Source organism: Branchiostoma lanceolatum, chromosome 2 (genome assembly GCF_035083965.1).
Source record: "Branchiostoma lanceolatum isolate klBraLanc5 chromosome 2, klBraLanc5.hap2, whole genome shotgun sequence".
NCBI lineage: Eukaryota > Metazoa > Chordata > Leptocardii > Amphioxiformes > Branchiostomatidae > Branchiostoma > Branchiostoma lanceolatum.
The window spans coordinates 3,665,001-3,680,000 of record NC_089723.1 but is presented as its reverse complement, the minus strand read 5'-3'; the positions used below and the strand labels follow the sequence as shown (position 1 = coordinate 3,680,000).

The 15,000-nt window shown below is 44.2% G+C and overlaps 1 protein-coding gene across 1 annotated transcript; it reads left to right on the top strand.

Moving 5' to 3' along the window:
* Window positions 1-2,178: 2,178 nt before the first annotated feature.
* LOC136426608 (uncharacterized) lies at window positions 2,179-11,840 on the top strand. Its single transcript, XM_066415286.1, has 12 exons — window positions 2,179-2,271; window positions 6,290-6,374; window positions 7,412-7,440; window positions 7,819-7,869; window positions 8,056-8,097; window positions 8,497-8,553; window positions 8,675-8,725; window positions 9,211-9,246; window positions 9,976-10,023; window positions 10,327-10,458; window positions 10,709-10,964; window positions 11,509-11,840. Exons 2-11 carry the CDS (start codon window positions 6,314-6,316, stop codon window positions 10,955-10,957), a joined length of 756 nt encoding a protein of 251 aa, XP_066271383.1. The 5' UTR covers window positions 2,179-2,271; window positions 6,290-6,313; the 3' UTR covers window positions 10,958-10,964; window positions 11,509-11,840.
* Window positions 11,841-15,000: the final 3,160 nt, after the last annotated feature.

Below are 15,000 nucleotides of genomic sequence, written 5' to 3'. Positions count from 1 at the left end.
AGCCAGAGCCAGAAGATGGAAATTACACCAGGGTTTCACCAGTCGGATCAGAAAAAGATGGTGACGCTAGAAAAGCGTACTAAATGTTTCAAAACAACAACAACAACAAACACGCGCAAACACCGGGACAAAACGGATCCTTACATCTGCTTGGAGCAGTCAGAGCCGGTACGTAGAGGATATGGCTTCTCTGTGCTGCCCCCCTCCCACCCTCCCTAGACGAGAGTACAGATCGAGAGCATTAGTTACAAACACCACTGGCGCCAATAAGGACATACTAACGCTTCCGATATAACTGAAATATCTTTAATACTTGTCCAGAAAGTAGCTCGAAACGTTCTCACATCCACCCTGACATAACCAAAAGCCATTAAAAACAACAAACGACGTATGGATCACGTAACACCACCCCTCCCCTCCAGTTACCACGTCTGAAAAACACAACGAATTTTCCTGCATTGTGAACAGACTTGCACAAATATAAAATAGAATTTGAAAAGACGTCATACGTCAAAGTTCGCTCGGGGAAGAATTTTCAAGCTTTGTCTGCCATCTTTACTGTCCTTTGGTCTGGTTTCTGTGACATTAGCTTGTTCATTAAAAAGAAAACACGTTCATTAAGAAAATGTTAATTGAAAAAAAAAGTTCATTCAAAACCTGTTTGATAAAAAAAAAAATCCTGCATAACAACAGTCATGTAGAAACACCAGACAAAATCTAACAAAATGAAACGTTAAAATTCGCTCGGGGTAGAATATCTAAACTTCGCCCGCCATTTTTACTGCCTTTGTTCTGGTTTCTGTGACATTGTGTTTGTTCATTAAAAAGAAAACACGTTCATTAAGAAAATGTTAATTGAAAAAAAAAACGTTCATTCAAAAACTGTTTGAAAATAGAATTTTCCTGCTTAACAACAGTCATGTAGAAATACCGGACAGAATCTAACAAAATGAAACGTTAAAATTCGATCGGGGTAGAAATTATCCAAACTTTGTCCGCCATCTTTACTGTCCTCTGGTCTATATAGCTAGTTTCTGTGACATTGTGTTTGTTCATTAAAAAGAAAACACGTTCATTAAGAAAAGGTTAATTGAAAAACCTTTCATTGAAACAATGTTCATTTAAAAAATATCAACAACAGTAATACAGAAATACTAGACAGAATTCAATCAAATGAAGCGTCCATATTCACTCAGAGTTACATACTGTAATTCTTCTTTCTTTCACTGTAACTTTATATGTCCTCTGTTTTCACGGACACCTCTGTGCCGTGAACTTATCATCAGCCTGAAAACAACCTGTTGTCATTGTTATGATTCCATTCCACATCCGTTCTGCAAATCACTTGCCGCCACCGTGAAGTTAAAGTTCTGTGTCCATTTTCCTTACATCGTAAAACTTTGCTACCGTGAAGATTAAGTGAATTACAGTATTCAAACTTCGTCCGCCATCTTTACTGTCGTCTGATCTGGCTTCTGTGACATTGTGTTTATTAACAGTTGAAAGTCGAAGCCATAACATTTTCTTTGTTTCCGTCTCTATCTAATATGTAATAAAGAAACATATAGCCCGTTTTTTATTGAGGTCACCAGGGAAGAGGTAAGGGTACAAAAACATATACATGTATATACAACAAATTTTGGACACTGACTACGTGAATGAAGTCTTGATAAACATATACAGTTAATCCATAGACATAAACTTATATTCTTACATGTATAAGATATAATTTTTACATGGTTTATCAGATGGGTTCGCACGTTGGACAATAGTGATCTGTAATTTCGTTTAGAGTTTTAGCTTTCTACGTGTCAGTAACCTAGCGGTCACCAGTAGGGATGATTTTGGAATTTCTCACGGGGATTGAGTCATACGGTGTTTTCATATCTACTCCTTCAACCTGCCTACGCAGATATCGCACGTTGTGTAAAATGTGAATTATGAAAGAGTACCAACCATTTTTTGCTGAGGGAAGACTCGAAAATTGTTAGCAATCTTGTAAATATCCTGAAACAGTATGCATTATCGCAAATTAGTAAGAATAACCTAATAATGCAATATCTTTACTCACATAAACACATAAAGTATATTGACTTATTGTCGCAAGTATGAAAAATATTTGAAAATATTTCATGCCCCTATTCTGCATGTTGGAATGGAATGTGCCGAATTAGCAAACCGAGGTGTGCGGTCCTCTCCTGTATCAGTTCGAGACCGGAGAGAAGTCGAGACCAGTCGAGACCAAAATTCGTCAGACGTCTATCTACAGTGGTGAGTACCGATTCTTCTTAGCAGCTGTGTTTTATTCGGGGTCTAAGCGGTGACAGGGCAGTGTAGACGGGATCTAATCGGGGACAGATCCGTGTGGATGGGTCGTAGCGGAGACAGGGCCATGTAGACGGGGTCTTAGCAGGGACGAGATCATGCTGACGGGGTCTGAACGCTGACAGGGTCGTGTAAAAGGGGTCTCAGCGGGGAAAGTGCCAAAGAAACGGGGTCTGAGCGGAGACAGGTCCGAGAAAACGGGGTCTTAGCGGGGACAGGGCCTACTAAACGGGGTCTGATCGGGAGCAGGGCCGAGTACACGGGGTCTGAGCGGGGACAGGTCCGAGTAAACGGGGTCTGATCGGGAACAGGGCCGTTTTAACGGGGTTTGATCGGAGACAGGGCCGAGTAAACGGGGTTTGATCGGAGAGCAGGGCCGTGTAAACGGGGTTTGATCGGAGACAGGGCCGTGTTAACGGGGTTTGATCGGAGACAGGGCCGTGTAAACGGGGTTTGATCGGAGACAGGGCCGTGTAAACGGGGTTTGATCGGAGACAGGTCCGTGTTAACGGGGTTTGATCGGAGACAGGGCCGAAGAAACGGGTTTTGATCGGAGACAGGGCCGTGTAAACGGGGTCTGATCGGAGACAGAGCCGAGTACACGGGGTTTGATCGGAGACAGAGCCGAGTACACGGGGTCTGATGGGAGACAGGGCCGAGTACACGGGGTTTGATCGGAGACAAGGCCGAGCAAACGGTCTTTGATCGGAGACAGGGCCGAGTAAACGGGGTTTGATCGGAGACAAGGCCGTGTAAACGGGGTTTGATCGGAGACAGGGCCGAGTACACGGGGTTTGATCGGAGACAGGGCCGAGTAAACGGGGTTTGATCGGAGACAGGGCCGAGTAAACGGGGTTTGATCGGAGCCAAGGCCGTGTAAACGGGGTTTGATCGGAGACAGGGCCGAGTACACGGGGTTTGATCGGAGACAGGGCCGAGTAAACGGGGTTTGATCGGAGACAGGGCCGTGTAAACGGTGTTTGATCGGAGACAGGGCCGAGTAAACGGGGTTTGATCGGAGACAAGGCCGTGTAAACGGGGTTTGATCGGAGACAGGGCCGAGTACACGGGGTTTGATCGGAGACAGGGCCGAGTAAACGGGGTTTGATCGGAGACAGGGCCGAGTACACGGGGTTTGATCAGAGACAGGGCCGTGGAAACGGGGTCTGATCGGGAACAGGTCCGAGTAAACGGGGTGTGATCGGGAACAGGGCCGTGTAAACGGGGTCTGATCGGAGACAGGGCCGTGGAAACGGGGTCTGATCGGAGACAGGGCCGTGTAAACGGGGTTTGATCAGAAACAGGTCCGTGTAAACGGGGTCTGATCGGAGACAGGTCCGTGTTAACGGGGTTTGATCGGAGACAGGGCCGAGTACACGGGGTTTGATCGGAGACAGGGCCGAGTAAACGGGGTTTGATCGGAGACAGGGCCGTGTAAACGGGGTTTGATCGGAGACAGGGCCTAGTAAACGGTGTTTGATCGGAGACAAGGCCGAGTACACGGGGTTTGATCGGAGACAGGGCCGAGTAAACGGGATTTGATCGGAGACAGGTCCGTGTAAACGGGGTTTGATCGGGAACAGGTCCGAGTAAACGGGGTGTGATCGGGAACAGGTCCGAGTAAACGGGGTGTGATCGGGAACAGGTCCGTGTAAACGGGGTTTGATAGGAGACAGGGCCGAAGAAACGGGGTCTGATCGGAGACAGGGCCGAAGAAACGGGGTCTGATCGGAGACAGGGCCGAGTAAACGGGGTCTGATCGGGAACAGGTCCGTGTAACTGGGGTCTGATCGGAGACAGGGCCGTGTAAACGGGGTCTGATCGGAGACAGGGCCGTGTAAACGGTGTTTGATCGGAGACAAGGCCGTGTAGACGGGGTTTGATCGGGAACAGGGCCGTTTTAACTGGGTTTGATCGGAGACAGGGCCGTGTAAACGGGGTCTGATCGGAGACAGGGCCGTGTAAACGGGGTTTGATCGGGAACAGGGCCGAGTAAACGGGGTTTGATCGGAGACAGGGCCGTTTTAACGGGGTTTGATCGGAGACAGGGCTGTGTAAGCGGGGTCTGATCGGAGACAGGGCCGTGTAAATGGGGTCTGATCGGAGACAAGGCCGAGTAAACGGGGCCTGATCGGAGACAGGGCCGAGTAAACGGGGTTTGATCGGAGACAGGGCCGTTTTAACGGGGTTTGATCGGAGACAGGGCCGTGTAAACGGGGTCTGATCGGGAACAGGTCCGAGTAAACGGGGTCTGATCAGACAGGGCCGTGTAAACGGGGTTTGATCGGGAACAGGGCCGTTTTAACGGGGTTTGATCGGAGACAGGGCCGTGTAAACGGGGTCTGATCGGAGACAGGGCCGTATAAACGGGGTCTGATCGGAGACAGGGCCGAGTAAACGGGGTTTGATCGGAGACAGGGCCGTGTAAACGGGGTTTGATCGGGAACAGGGCCGTTTTAACGGGGTTTGATCGGAGACAGGGCCGTGTAAACGGGGTCTGATCGGAGACAAGGCCGTGTAAACGGGGTCTGATCGGAGACAGGGCCGAGTAAACGGGGTTTGATCGGAGACAGGGCCGAGTAAACGGGGTCTGATCGGAGACAGGGCCGTATAAACGGGGTTTGATCGGAGACAGGGCCGTGTTAACGGGGTCTGATCGGGAACAGGGCCGAAGAAACGGGGTCTGATCGGAGACAGGGCCGAGTAAACGCGGTCCGATCGGGAACAGGGCCGTTTTAATGGGGTTTGATCGGAGACAAGGCCGAGTAAACGGGGTCTGATCGGAGACAGGGCCGAGTAAACGGGGTCTGATCGGAGACAGGGCCGTATAAACGGGGTCTTATCGGAGACAGGGCCGAGTAAACGGGGTCTGATCGGAGACAGGTCCGTGTAAACGGGGTCTGATAGGGAACAGGTCCGAGTAAATGGGGTCTGATCGGAGACAGGTCCGTGTAAACGGGGTCTGATCGGGAACAGGTCCGTGTAAACGGGGTCTGATCGGGAACAGGTCCGAGTAAATGGGGTGTGATCGAAGACAGGGCCGAGTAAACGGGGTTGGATCGGAGACAGGGCCGAGTAAACGGGGTCTGATCGGAGACAAGGCCGTGTAAACGGGGTCTGATCGGAGACAGGGCCGTGTTAACGGGGTCTGATCGGAGACAGGGCCGTGTAAACCGGGGTCTGATCGGAGACAGGGCTGTATAAACGGGGTCTGATCGGAGACAGGGCCGTGTAAACGGGGTCTGATCGGAGACAGGGCCGTGTAAACGGGGTCTTATCGGAGACAGGGCCGTGTAAACGGGGTCTGATCGGTGACAGGACCGTGTAAACGGGGTCTGATCGGAGACAGGGCCGTGTTAACGGGGTCTGATCGGAGACAGGGCCGTGTAAACGGGGTCTGATCGGAGACAAGGCCGTGTAAACGGGGTTTGATCGGAGACAGGGCCGTGTTAACGGGGTCTGATCGGAGACGGGGCCGTGTAAACGGGGTCTGATCGGAGACAGGGCCGAGTAAACGGGGTTTGATCGGAGACAGGTCCGAGGAAACGGGGTCTGATCGGAGACAGGGCCGAGTAAACGGGGTCTGATCGGGAACAGGTCCAAGTAAACGGGGTTTGATCGGAGACAGGGCCGTGTAAACGGGGTCTGATCGGGAACATGGCCGTGTTAACTGGGTTTGATCGGAGACAGGTTGTGTTAACGGTGTCTGATCGGAGACAGGGCCGTGTAAGAAGGTCTGATCGGAGACAGGGCCGAGTAAACGGGGTTTGAGCTTGGACATTGTCGTGCGGACGGTGTTAGAGCGAGGACAGGGCCGTAAGATTGGGGTTTTAGCGGGAAAGGGCCATGTTATCGAGGTCTATGCAGGGTTTCCTTTGTCTAAAAAACAACGTTACACCACCAGTGGCTTTAAAGTAGAAATCTTTACCATCATACCAGGTACTGATGTATTGTCTTCTTGTAGGTTCGGAGACAACTTAGCGTCATCATGGCAATTCGTCACATCATGGCGCTTTCTGTCGTGGTCCTCGCGGCTTTCATCGCTGAAGGTGAGTTGTTGATTTAAGATTCTTCTTTAATGTAAACAAATTCTTGCCTGAAGCCTTTTTGCAAAAAGAAAATGTGAATCAAGATCATATCTTTGAGAAACAATGGCACTGTGGAAGATGTATCTCACTTCAACTGCTAATGTTCCAAAACTAAGTTTGTTGGGTTTGACTTCTTTGTTTTGATGTAATGGAGGACGAAGAAATCAATTTTTGTGTGATTTTTGGAGGAGCGTCTTCTTGTTATTGTTATTGTGGGAAAATGTGTTTAAAGTTGGATGTATATTGATAGCTTCTTTGAAAGGTTCACTTCTTTCGCAATTGTTGAGTGCACAGTTGGAGATTGAATACAGGCACTGGTCATTTACGCCGTCTATATTTTGTGCTGTTGTTAAATCATGCCATTTTCTACTATGATATTTGGTAAGATGTTTGATTTTAGGGAAGTCGGAAACGTTCAGTATACATTCTATGTCCAGCTGTGTATCCATGTGGTAATCATAGCTGTTCTGTTATTCCACTTGGGCGGCGCTCTCCACGCGCTCTCGCTGCGACCTAGAATTTGACAGATTATTAATGCTCAACGAGTATAAAGCGAATCTTTTTTAGTAAACGCTTTGTACGTTTTGTTGTCTTTTTGGTCATACTTTTGTATTATGCATGATATCCCAATGATGAAGTCAAGGGTAACACAAATCCGATTTAGGTCGCAGAAAGAGCGCAGCGCAATCGCCGTCTAGTGGAATGGTGGCCTTTAGGGCCCTGTCACACTTGTGCGCATATTCAAGGGCGCGTGAGTTGCGCATTTAATTTTTTTTGTTCATGTAAGGTTTGCGGGAAAAGAGTTGTTTTCTACTTTGACCCACCGTTGTGCAGCCTAGTGATCGAACCTAAGAAATGACTTCTTCGACTGCAAACTTAACCTAAAACAAAACCTTGTTGATACGCAACTCATGCGGGCTTGAATATACGCACAAGTGTGACGGGTCCCTTAGTGAGTGTACTTTAGCTTTAAAACAATTCTCCTGTTGTTATTTCAGGAGATGCTGCTAGCATTAAGGTGGCAGGGGTAGGTACTCAATGTTTGGTGTTCCACACACTTTGGTACATTAGTATTTTATGAAATTCTTTTAACATTTTGATTGCTACATAAAGTTAAGTGGAGAAGTTTCACTCAGCAAGACAACCATTGAATGAAATGTTGAACATTTGATGTTTACACATTTTGCAAGGCGTGTATTTGCTCATCGCGGATCCAGTAGGTGTTAATGTAACTCTTTCATTAGCTCATCAGTAAAGGTAACATTAGACTGCTTTGTGTGGTGTTACATTCCAGTTTATTATATACAAATGTAGGAACACACACTGAATTCTGATGTATATCATGTAAAATCATGGCAGTTTTCGAGCGGATCTCCTTAACGTCTTTCTTTCTTTCTTTCTAAAGAAAAGGCTGGAAAGCGAAGACTCCAAAGTCAACGAGAAGGCTCTTCAGGATGTAAGTGTGATTCTATCGTTAGGCATGGATTTGCTCCTCACGAACCTAGTTGGCGTTCTTCTTCTTTACTGCTTAGCCTCATATCTGAGATTTAGTGTTAGCGTGACTCTTTCATTATCTCATTAGTAAAGGCAACGTTAGACTATTTTGTGTGGTGTTGAACATTTGTCTTTTGAACATTTGCAGGCCCGCGCGGCGAAGAACATCGTGGGACCAAAGAGTTATGATGTAAGTGTGACTCTTTCATTAGCTTATTAGTAAAAGGTAACGTTAGACTGCTTTGTGTGGTGTTACACTGATGAAATTTTGTTTGATACACGAAATTGTGTAGGTGTTCTTTAGCTAGGCGATAATTCATGTAATGTTGAACATTTGTGCTTCAAAACTTTTCAAGGCATGGGCCGGATTTGCTCCTCGCTGCCCTAGTTGGTGTTAGTGTGGCTTTTTTTATTAATTAGCTCATTAGTAAAAGTAACGTCACACCGTTTTGTGTGGTGTTACATCCCAGTTTATTCCATTGAAACACACACTGCAAAATCTGTATATCATGTAACCTCATGGTATTTCTGTGGAATACTTTAATCTTTTTGTTTTGGTTTTCCTTAACATTTCTGACTGTTTCTATAGGCTTTTGACAAGGACATGGCCAGGGAAACGGATCTTCGTCAGAAGGAAATTGCAAATGTAAGTGTGACTGTTACATCATTATTAGAAGTTTGGTTGATTAAAGAAATTGAGTGGATGTTTCTCAGCAAGAGAAGAACTCATGTGGACGTTGAACATTTGTGTTTTGAATATTTTGCAGGGCCGCCTGGCGATGAACGCGATTACTGGCATGTTCTTCCAAGACGACTATGTAAGTGTGCCTCTTTCTTTGAATAATCAGAAAATGTATATAGCTGCACTGTTTTCTGCGGTGTTCCACTCCAGGTTATTCTAATGGTAAACACACTGCAAAATGCTGTATATCATGTAGTAGCACCGGCTAGATAGAGTTCTATTGCCTATAAGAACATAAGAACACATACACGACAGAATGTGGATAGATTTCATATACAGTCAACAACAAAACTATTGATTTTGCTATTTGAGAAGTTGTTTTGTTCATCTTTAAACTTCAGGGTTGATTTTCTTTCTTTCTTTATTTCTTCACAAAAGATGATCGTCCAGAAGTATTCATATCCTTTAATCTATTTTGTTTGAAGTTCAGAATCAATGTTACGCATTACTCTACAACTGACAACTTTATGGATTAAATTTACAGTACACGTAGTGTCATTTTTGCGGAATACATTTACATCAGTCTCTGTTGATTTCATCACTTTCTGATTGTTTCTACAGGACTTCGATAGCACCTTCAAGGAATCTAGGGATGTGGTATGTATGAACACTTTCTAAAGAACAAATCATAGATTTATTTTATAATAAACCAGAGAGCATTCCTAAATGTTGCATGATAGCACGTGATAGTACATATTGCCTTCTGATCATCAGAATACATATACATAGAGCAGGATAGGCATAACCTTGACATAGTGGTAATTTTCAGCATAGATTTATGTCTGTCCAGACGTTTATATTATCTGCACGCTTCCCAGAGACAAAGCAACAGACGTACTTGGCCTTGAACCTTGCTTTTAATGAGGATCAAAGTAACACCAGGGTACCATCGAACCGACCTTCTCGGTGGGAAGGCAATGCTAGACTGAGGGCTGGTAGCACATCTGGTCGCTAACGCTTGTCTACAGCTAATCAACATAATTGATCGGACATGTTGTAACAAATTGCATTCGTTATTTCGGATGGTGACGTAAAGCCGGTGGCCCCGTGTATGAGGGAGCTTCGTGCATAAGCGTCAAGCGTCAAAACTCTGCACGTAAAAGAACCCAAGACACTTATCGAGAAGAGTAGGGGTGACCCGATGTGCTTGGCCAAAAACGCGAGCCGTGGCGAAGCCGCATTGCAATACTACTAGCTACTTGAAAAAGTATCATGCTTCACCTCAATTGAGGATGACTGCTTAACTTACTTACTTTGAGATACCGCCAACATCTCCACAGTAAATTTTGTTTTTGTAAATGTTAACGGTTTCTGACTTTTTTACAGGACGCTGCCATCAAGGAGCTCGGGAAATGGCTTGAATATGAACGCCAGGTGTGTTTAATTCTTCTGTGAATACTTAATTTCATTCAAGAATAAGCCAAAAAGACAGCTAGAGGATATAGAGAATAAGTCAAAGAGGTATAGTCACAGAACAATTCGCTAATGTACATTGTCAATTAAAAGAGCAAGTACTTTGCAGTACAGACCAGGTGTATCTTTAGTTATTAGAGGACAAACAGAAGAGTAGGGATAGCTTTCAGATAGTGGCAATTTCGTAGAATAGTTTTTGATCTTTGCCACTTTTTTGTTGTCATTGTTGCTATCTTTAACATTTTTTTCTCATTCTTCATCTAGGCCGAACAGCTCTCCGGCATGAAAGCCGAGATCAAGATCGCCTTGGACCAAATGGAGCAGAAGAGGCAGGAGTTCATCTCCAGGTGCACCTACAAGGTGCTGAAGCAGGTGCCTGGACTGCTTAAACGCCAGGTGTGCTTGATTCTACTCTAAATACTTAATTTCATTCAAGAATAAGCCAGAGAACAGTTAGAGAATATAGAGAATAAGTCAAAGAGGTATACACATGTAGTCACAAAACAATTCTGTAGTGCAAATTACTTTGTAGCACCATGTGTATCTTTAGAGTACAAACATAAGAGTAGCGATAGCTTTCAGATAGTGGCAATTTTGTAGAATAGCTTTTGATCTTTGCCACTTTTTTTGTTTTTACATCTACAAGGTGCCGAAGCAGTTGCACCCCGACACCGGCATCTGCAAGACGGGCATGAGCATCATGAACTCCTTCATCTACGACATTTTCGAGAAAATCGCTGACGAAGCGTCGAAGCTGGTTCGCTACAACAAGAAGGCAACCCTCAGCACCCGCGAGATCCAGACCGCCGTGCGTCTTCTGCTGCCTGGCGAGCTGGCCAAGCACGCCGTCAGCGAGGGCACCAAGGCCGTCACCAAGTTCACCAGCTCCAAGTAGTCCTGTGGTACGTTAAATGACTGAAGCAAATGCTGTATGCATAACTGTTGGTTGATTACACTAGACATGGTTGCCCCTGTCAACCTCATATGATACATGTACAGTATAGTGTGACCCATGTATAGAAGTAGTCCTGTGGTACGTGAAATGACTGAAGCAAATGCTGTATGCATAACTGTTAATTGATTACACTAGACATGGCCGTCTCTATCAACCTCATATAATACATGTACGGTATGTTGTGACCCATGTATAGAAGTAGTCCTGTGGTACGTTAAATGACTGAAGCAAATGTTGTATGCATAACTGTTGAATGATTACACTAGACATGGTTGCACCTGTTAACCTCATATATACATGTATGTTATGTTGTGACCCCTATAGTACTGAAATGTGTGTTTGAACTTTAGAAAGATTCCAGGGAGCCAGAACATCTGCTGGGGAAATTCATTTAGTTCTGTCGTAATTGATTTTTGTTATAAGTACACATAACAATTGTAGCCAAGCGTCGCCAAAGTGTTTTTTTAACACTGTTCTTGTTTCTTTTTCAGGTCGCGCACGGGAAACAAGCACCATCTGGTACGCCTCAGTGCTAACACTGCATCACGTGACCAGCCTCATCATCCAATCACAGCCCATCTTTTAAGCCCATCTCCATGCACATCTCGTTCATAACTGTTCATTGTAATTTGCACGTTCAAACTTTTCAGTAATCAATATAATACCGGTCATTGGCGGTCAATACAGTCTCTCCTCTGCTTGTGTTTGTGCAAACGAATTCCTTTTGTGTTTTCGCGAATACTTACATCTATCTTTTGCAATTTCATGGAATGTCGCTTGTGTAACGTCGATTTGCAGTTAATAAACCAAGATGTGTGACTTATACGTGTGTTGACGTTTTGTTCTTGTTGATTGATATGTCTCAATTCTTAGCCGCAGTACAGGAAGTCTGTACGGTACACTTTAGTCTAGTACATAGAGTATTGTGTAGCCTGGAGGAACCATAACCTTAAGTCCCTGTTCATATAGTTAGTCTGAAAGCTTGAACACAATGCCAAGAAATAACGTTTAAAATTGTTTGACTTCATGTAATCACAAAGCAACGACAAGGGCGAGGGGGTTTAGAATGGGAAGGGGGTAAATGAGAAACGTTTATTTTTCTCTTAGGCCGCCATTATCTAATAAAAATCAAACCATAATGAGTAGGTCAACACGTCCAAAGAATACAAACAAATAAACAAACAAACAAACATATACACACAAACACACACAGACAAACTTACACACACAAACATATACACAAACATACAAACATACACAAACTTACACACACACAAACATATACACACTAACTTACACACAAACGGTTAGACACAGACGTACATACAAACATATAAGCACACATACATACATATGTATATATACAAACACACTCACAAGCTAACATACAAATACACACAGCTACAGAGAGGCGAACATACGGACACACAGACAGACAGACAATAAAACACACGAAAATGATGGGGGTGTAAAAAAAAGGGAGGGGGTATCCCAAAAAGTACAAACAAATAAAAAAACATAGACAAACATGCACACACAAACACACACACACACACACACACACACACACAAATACACACGTACACAAACATATGCAAACTAACTTACACACAAACTTACACGTACAAAATCATATACGAACTAACTTACAAAAAAACCGTTAGACACACACGTACATGCAAACATACAAGCACACATAAATATATACAAACATACTTACAACAACACAAACACACAGCTACAGAGGGACAAGCATATAGACACACACACAAGTGCGCGCACAAATACACACAGACAGACAGTCAATGAAACGCACCAAAAACAATACCGCATACTTGATATGAATTAATCTTAACTAGACTAAAGCAAAATGAAAATCATCAACAAGTGAATTTCCTGATTCAATCTTTGTTATTCTTGTGTAATAACGGTTACAGTCATGTACATTGGAGACAATGTAACAGAATATATCCTAACGTCACAAAGATAATACTACATATTATGTCGGGAAAGAAATCGCGACAATATGTTGCATACGCAAGTCTCCTTCTAAGAAATGATAGAGTTTCTCGTATTTTTGTCATGATAACTAGTGTACGTTTTAGATGTCTGCCATGAATGATCAATGGTTTTAGATGGTCAGATGAAGTTATACCTCCTGTCAGGCTTTGCTGCAATCCTTTTCATGCTATCTAGAATTTTCACGGGGAGTGCGTTTCCATTTTGTTTTGTAAATTTACAAGTTTGAATGTTTTCGAAGAGTACATTTCCCTTACCGGTTCAGTCTTCAAGTTCATGTTCGACACCTTTTGTGTAATCTCAACTCTGCCCCAGTTATTGTTAATAAAAACTCTTACAAAGTTCAAGATTTAAGCAGAAATTTTGATTCAACTGTCGTTGAATGAGATGAATTTAGTTTGCATTGTACTTTGACCCCTATTTTAGCTTTCGACGAATATTTCGGTGTTAACACAAATACACCAGTTCAAAAACCCGCCCTCTCGGGTCATGTGGCTGCTGTTTCGTGACGTAACCATCCGCTGACCAATCGTAGCGCGTCGTCAGTTTCGGTGACGTCACGCGAGGAGGAACAATGGGTTTCGGTGCTATTTTCCGCCGACATCGCCTCGCTAGCAAGACTATTTGTGCCATAGCTGCGGAATTGGGAACAAGACAGTGTGAAGACGAGGTAGAAAATGTTCTATATCATTACATTTGCGTAACGTAGCGGCGGTAATGAATATGTAACGTACACACAGTTTCAGCTGATGCAGGAAAACTTGTGTATGTGTGGGGTGTGGGGTGGGGGGTAGCCCACATTGACGCGCCCCCGTCAGACATTTGTTTTTTCAACAACCACAGGCAGTTTCCTGATAGTGACTGGGTTCCTGACGACCGTTGAGATCTAGTCACCCCTTTGGAATAGAATCAGATATTATCGGCTGTCAGAAGACGGAATTGAACTGTCAGAAAACCCCAAGTAGATGTTGGAAATTGTCCGGTTGGGCTGCAGCGTACGTATACAGTGGTGTGGGTCGTCGTTCAATTTTTAGCCTAATTTCTTGCCGGGGTGTTGCAATTGATAGGAACATCACTGAGTAATGTGCATTTCACGTCAATCAAATAATCTATCCATCGATCAACCAACTAACCAATCAATCAATTTATCAATAATGTGAGAAGAAGTTACGGAGCTTGATTTAGCACGAAAAGTAGGATGACTAGGATGTACCTTCAGCTGAATACATATCATGTAAAGTAAATACGAGAGAAATACATACTACAATGGACCGAAACTAGACATTTCTCCCCAAATACAAGGTAGGGCATCCGCAATGTGTGTCTTGTTATTTCACCTAAACATAATGTGAATAATGATTCAGTGCTCGTGGCTATCACCATATCTCTTGGGACAATATTGTGACCAAATTACCTTCGCCAAGAAGGTTACTTGTATGCTTTTGCTAGTGTTTGTAATTGTGTTTGAATGTGTATTTGTAGTTAAGCAGGAGGTATCTCCTACAATTACTTGTCGCCATCGCTGAGCATGGAAAGGGTTTGATTCATGAATGTTATTTTTGATGTTGGCGTTCTGTTAGATAAAGAAGGTTTGATAAAGAACCTGTTGACACAACTCCCGCCTTTGACGCACCCAAAAGTCAAGACTGTCCTGCAGTTGTGGCTGAACAAACTCGCATTCTTTGGCGATCGTAACGCAAGACTTAAAACAAGACAAAGGCGACACCATGAAAAGGCCGCCGGTACAAAAGACTGACGCGAAACTTGAACCGCCTTGAGAGATCGAGTCACACTCCTCGGTTTAAGCCTTTTTTTATTAGCAAAACACCACGAGAAAGCACGTTCACTGTCCTTTGTAAATATAGTTAAACTTAATTCAAATCAATCAATGTTTTGATACTGACTTTGGAAGCATAATGGTGTAACCCTCCCCCGATCTTGGCCAGGTAGAAATGTCGTAATTG

Bases quoted from the DNA above. Each gene is read 5' to 3' on its own strand.
- LOC136426608 (XM_066415286.1), top strand. From the start codon at position 6,314: ATGGCAATTCGTCACATCATGGCGCTTTCTGTCGTGGTCCTCGCGGCT. The intron at 7,441-7,818 runs GTAGGTACTCAA...TTCTTTCTAAAG, and splicing joins CTAGCATTAAGGTGGCAGGG to AAAAGGCTGGAAAGCGAAGA. The intron at 10,459-10,708 runs GTGTGCTTGATT...TACATCTACAAG, and splicing joins CTGGACTGCTTAAACGCCAG to GTGCCGAAGCAGTTGCACCC.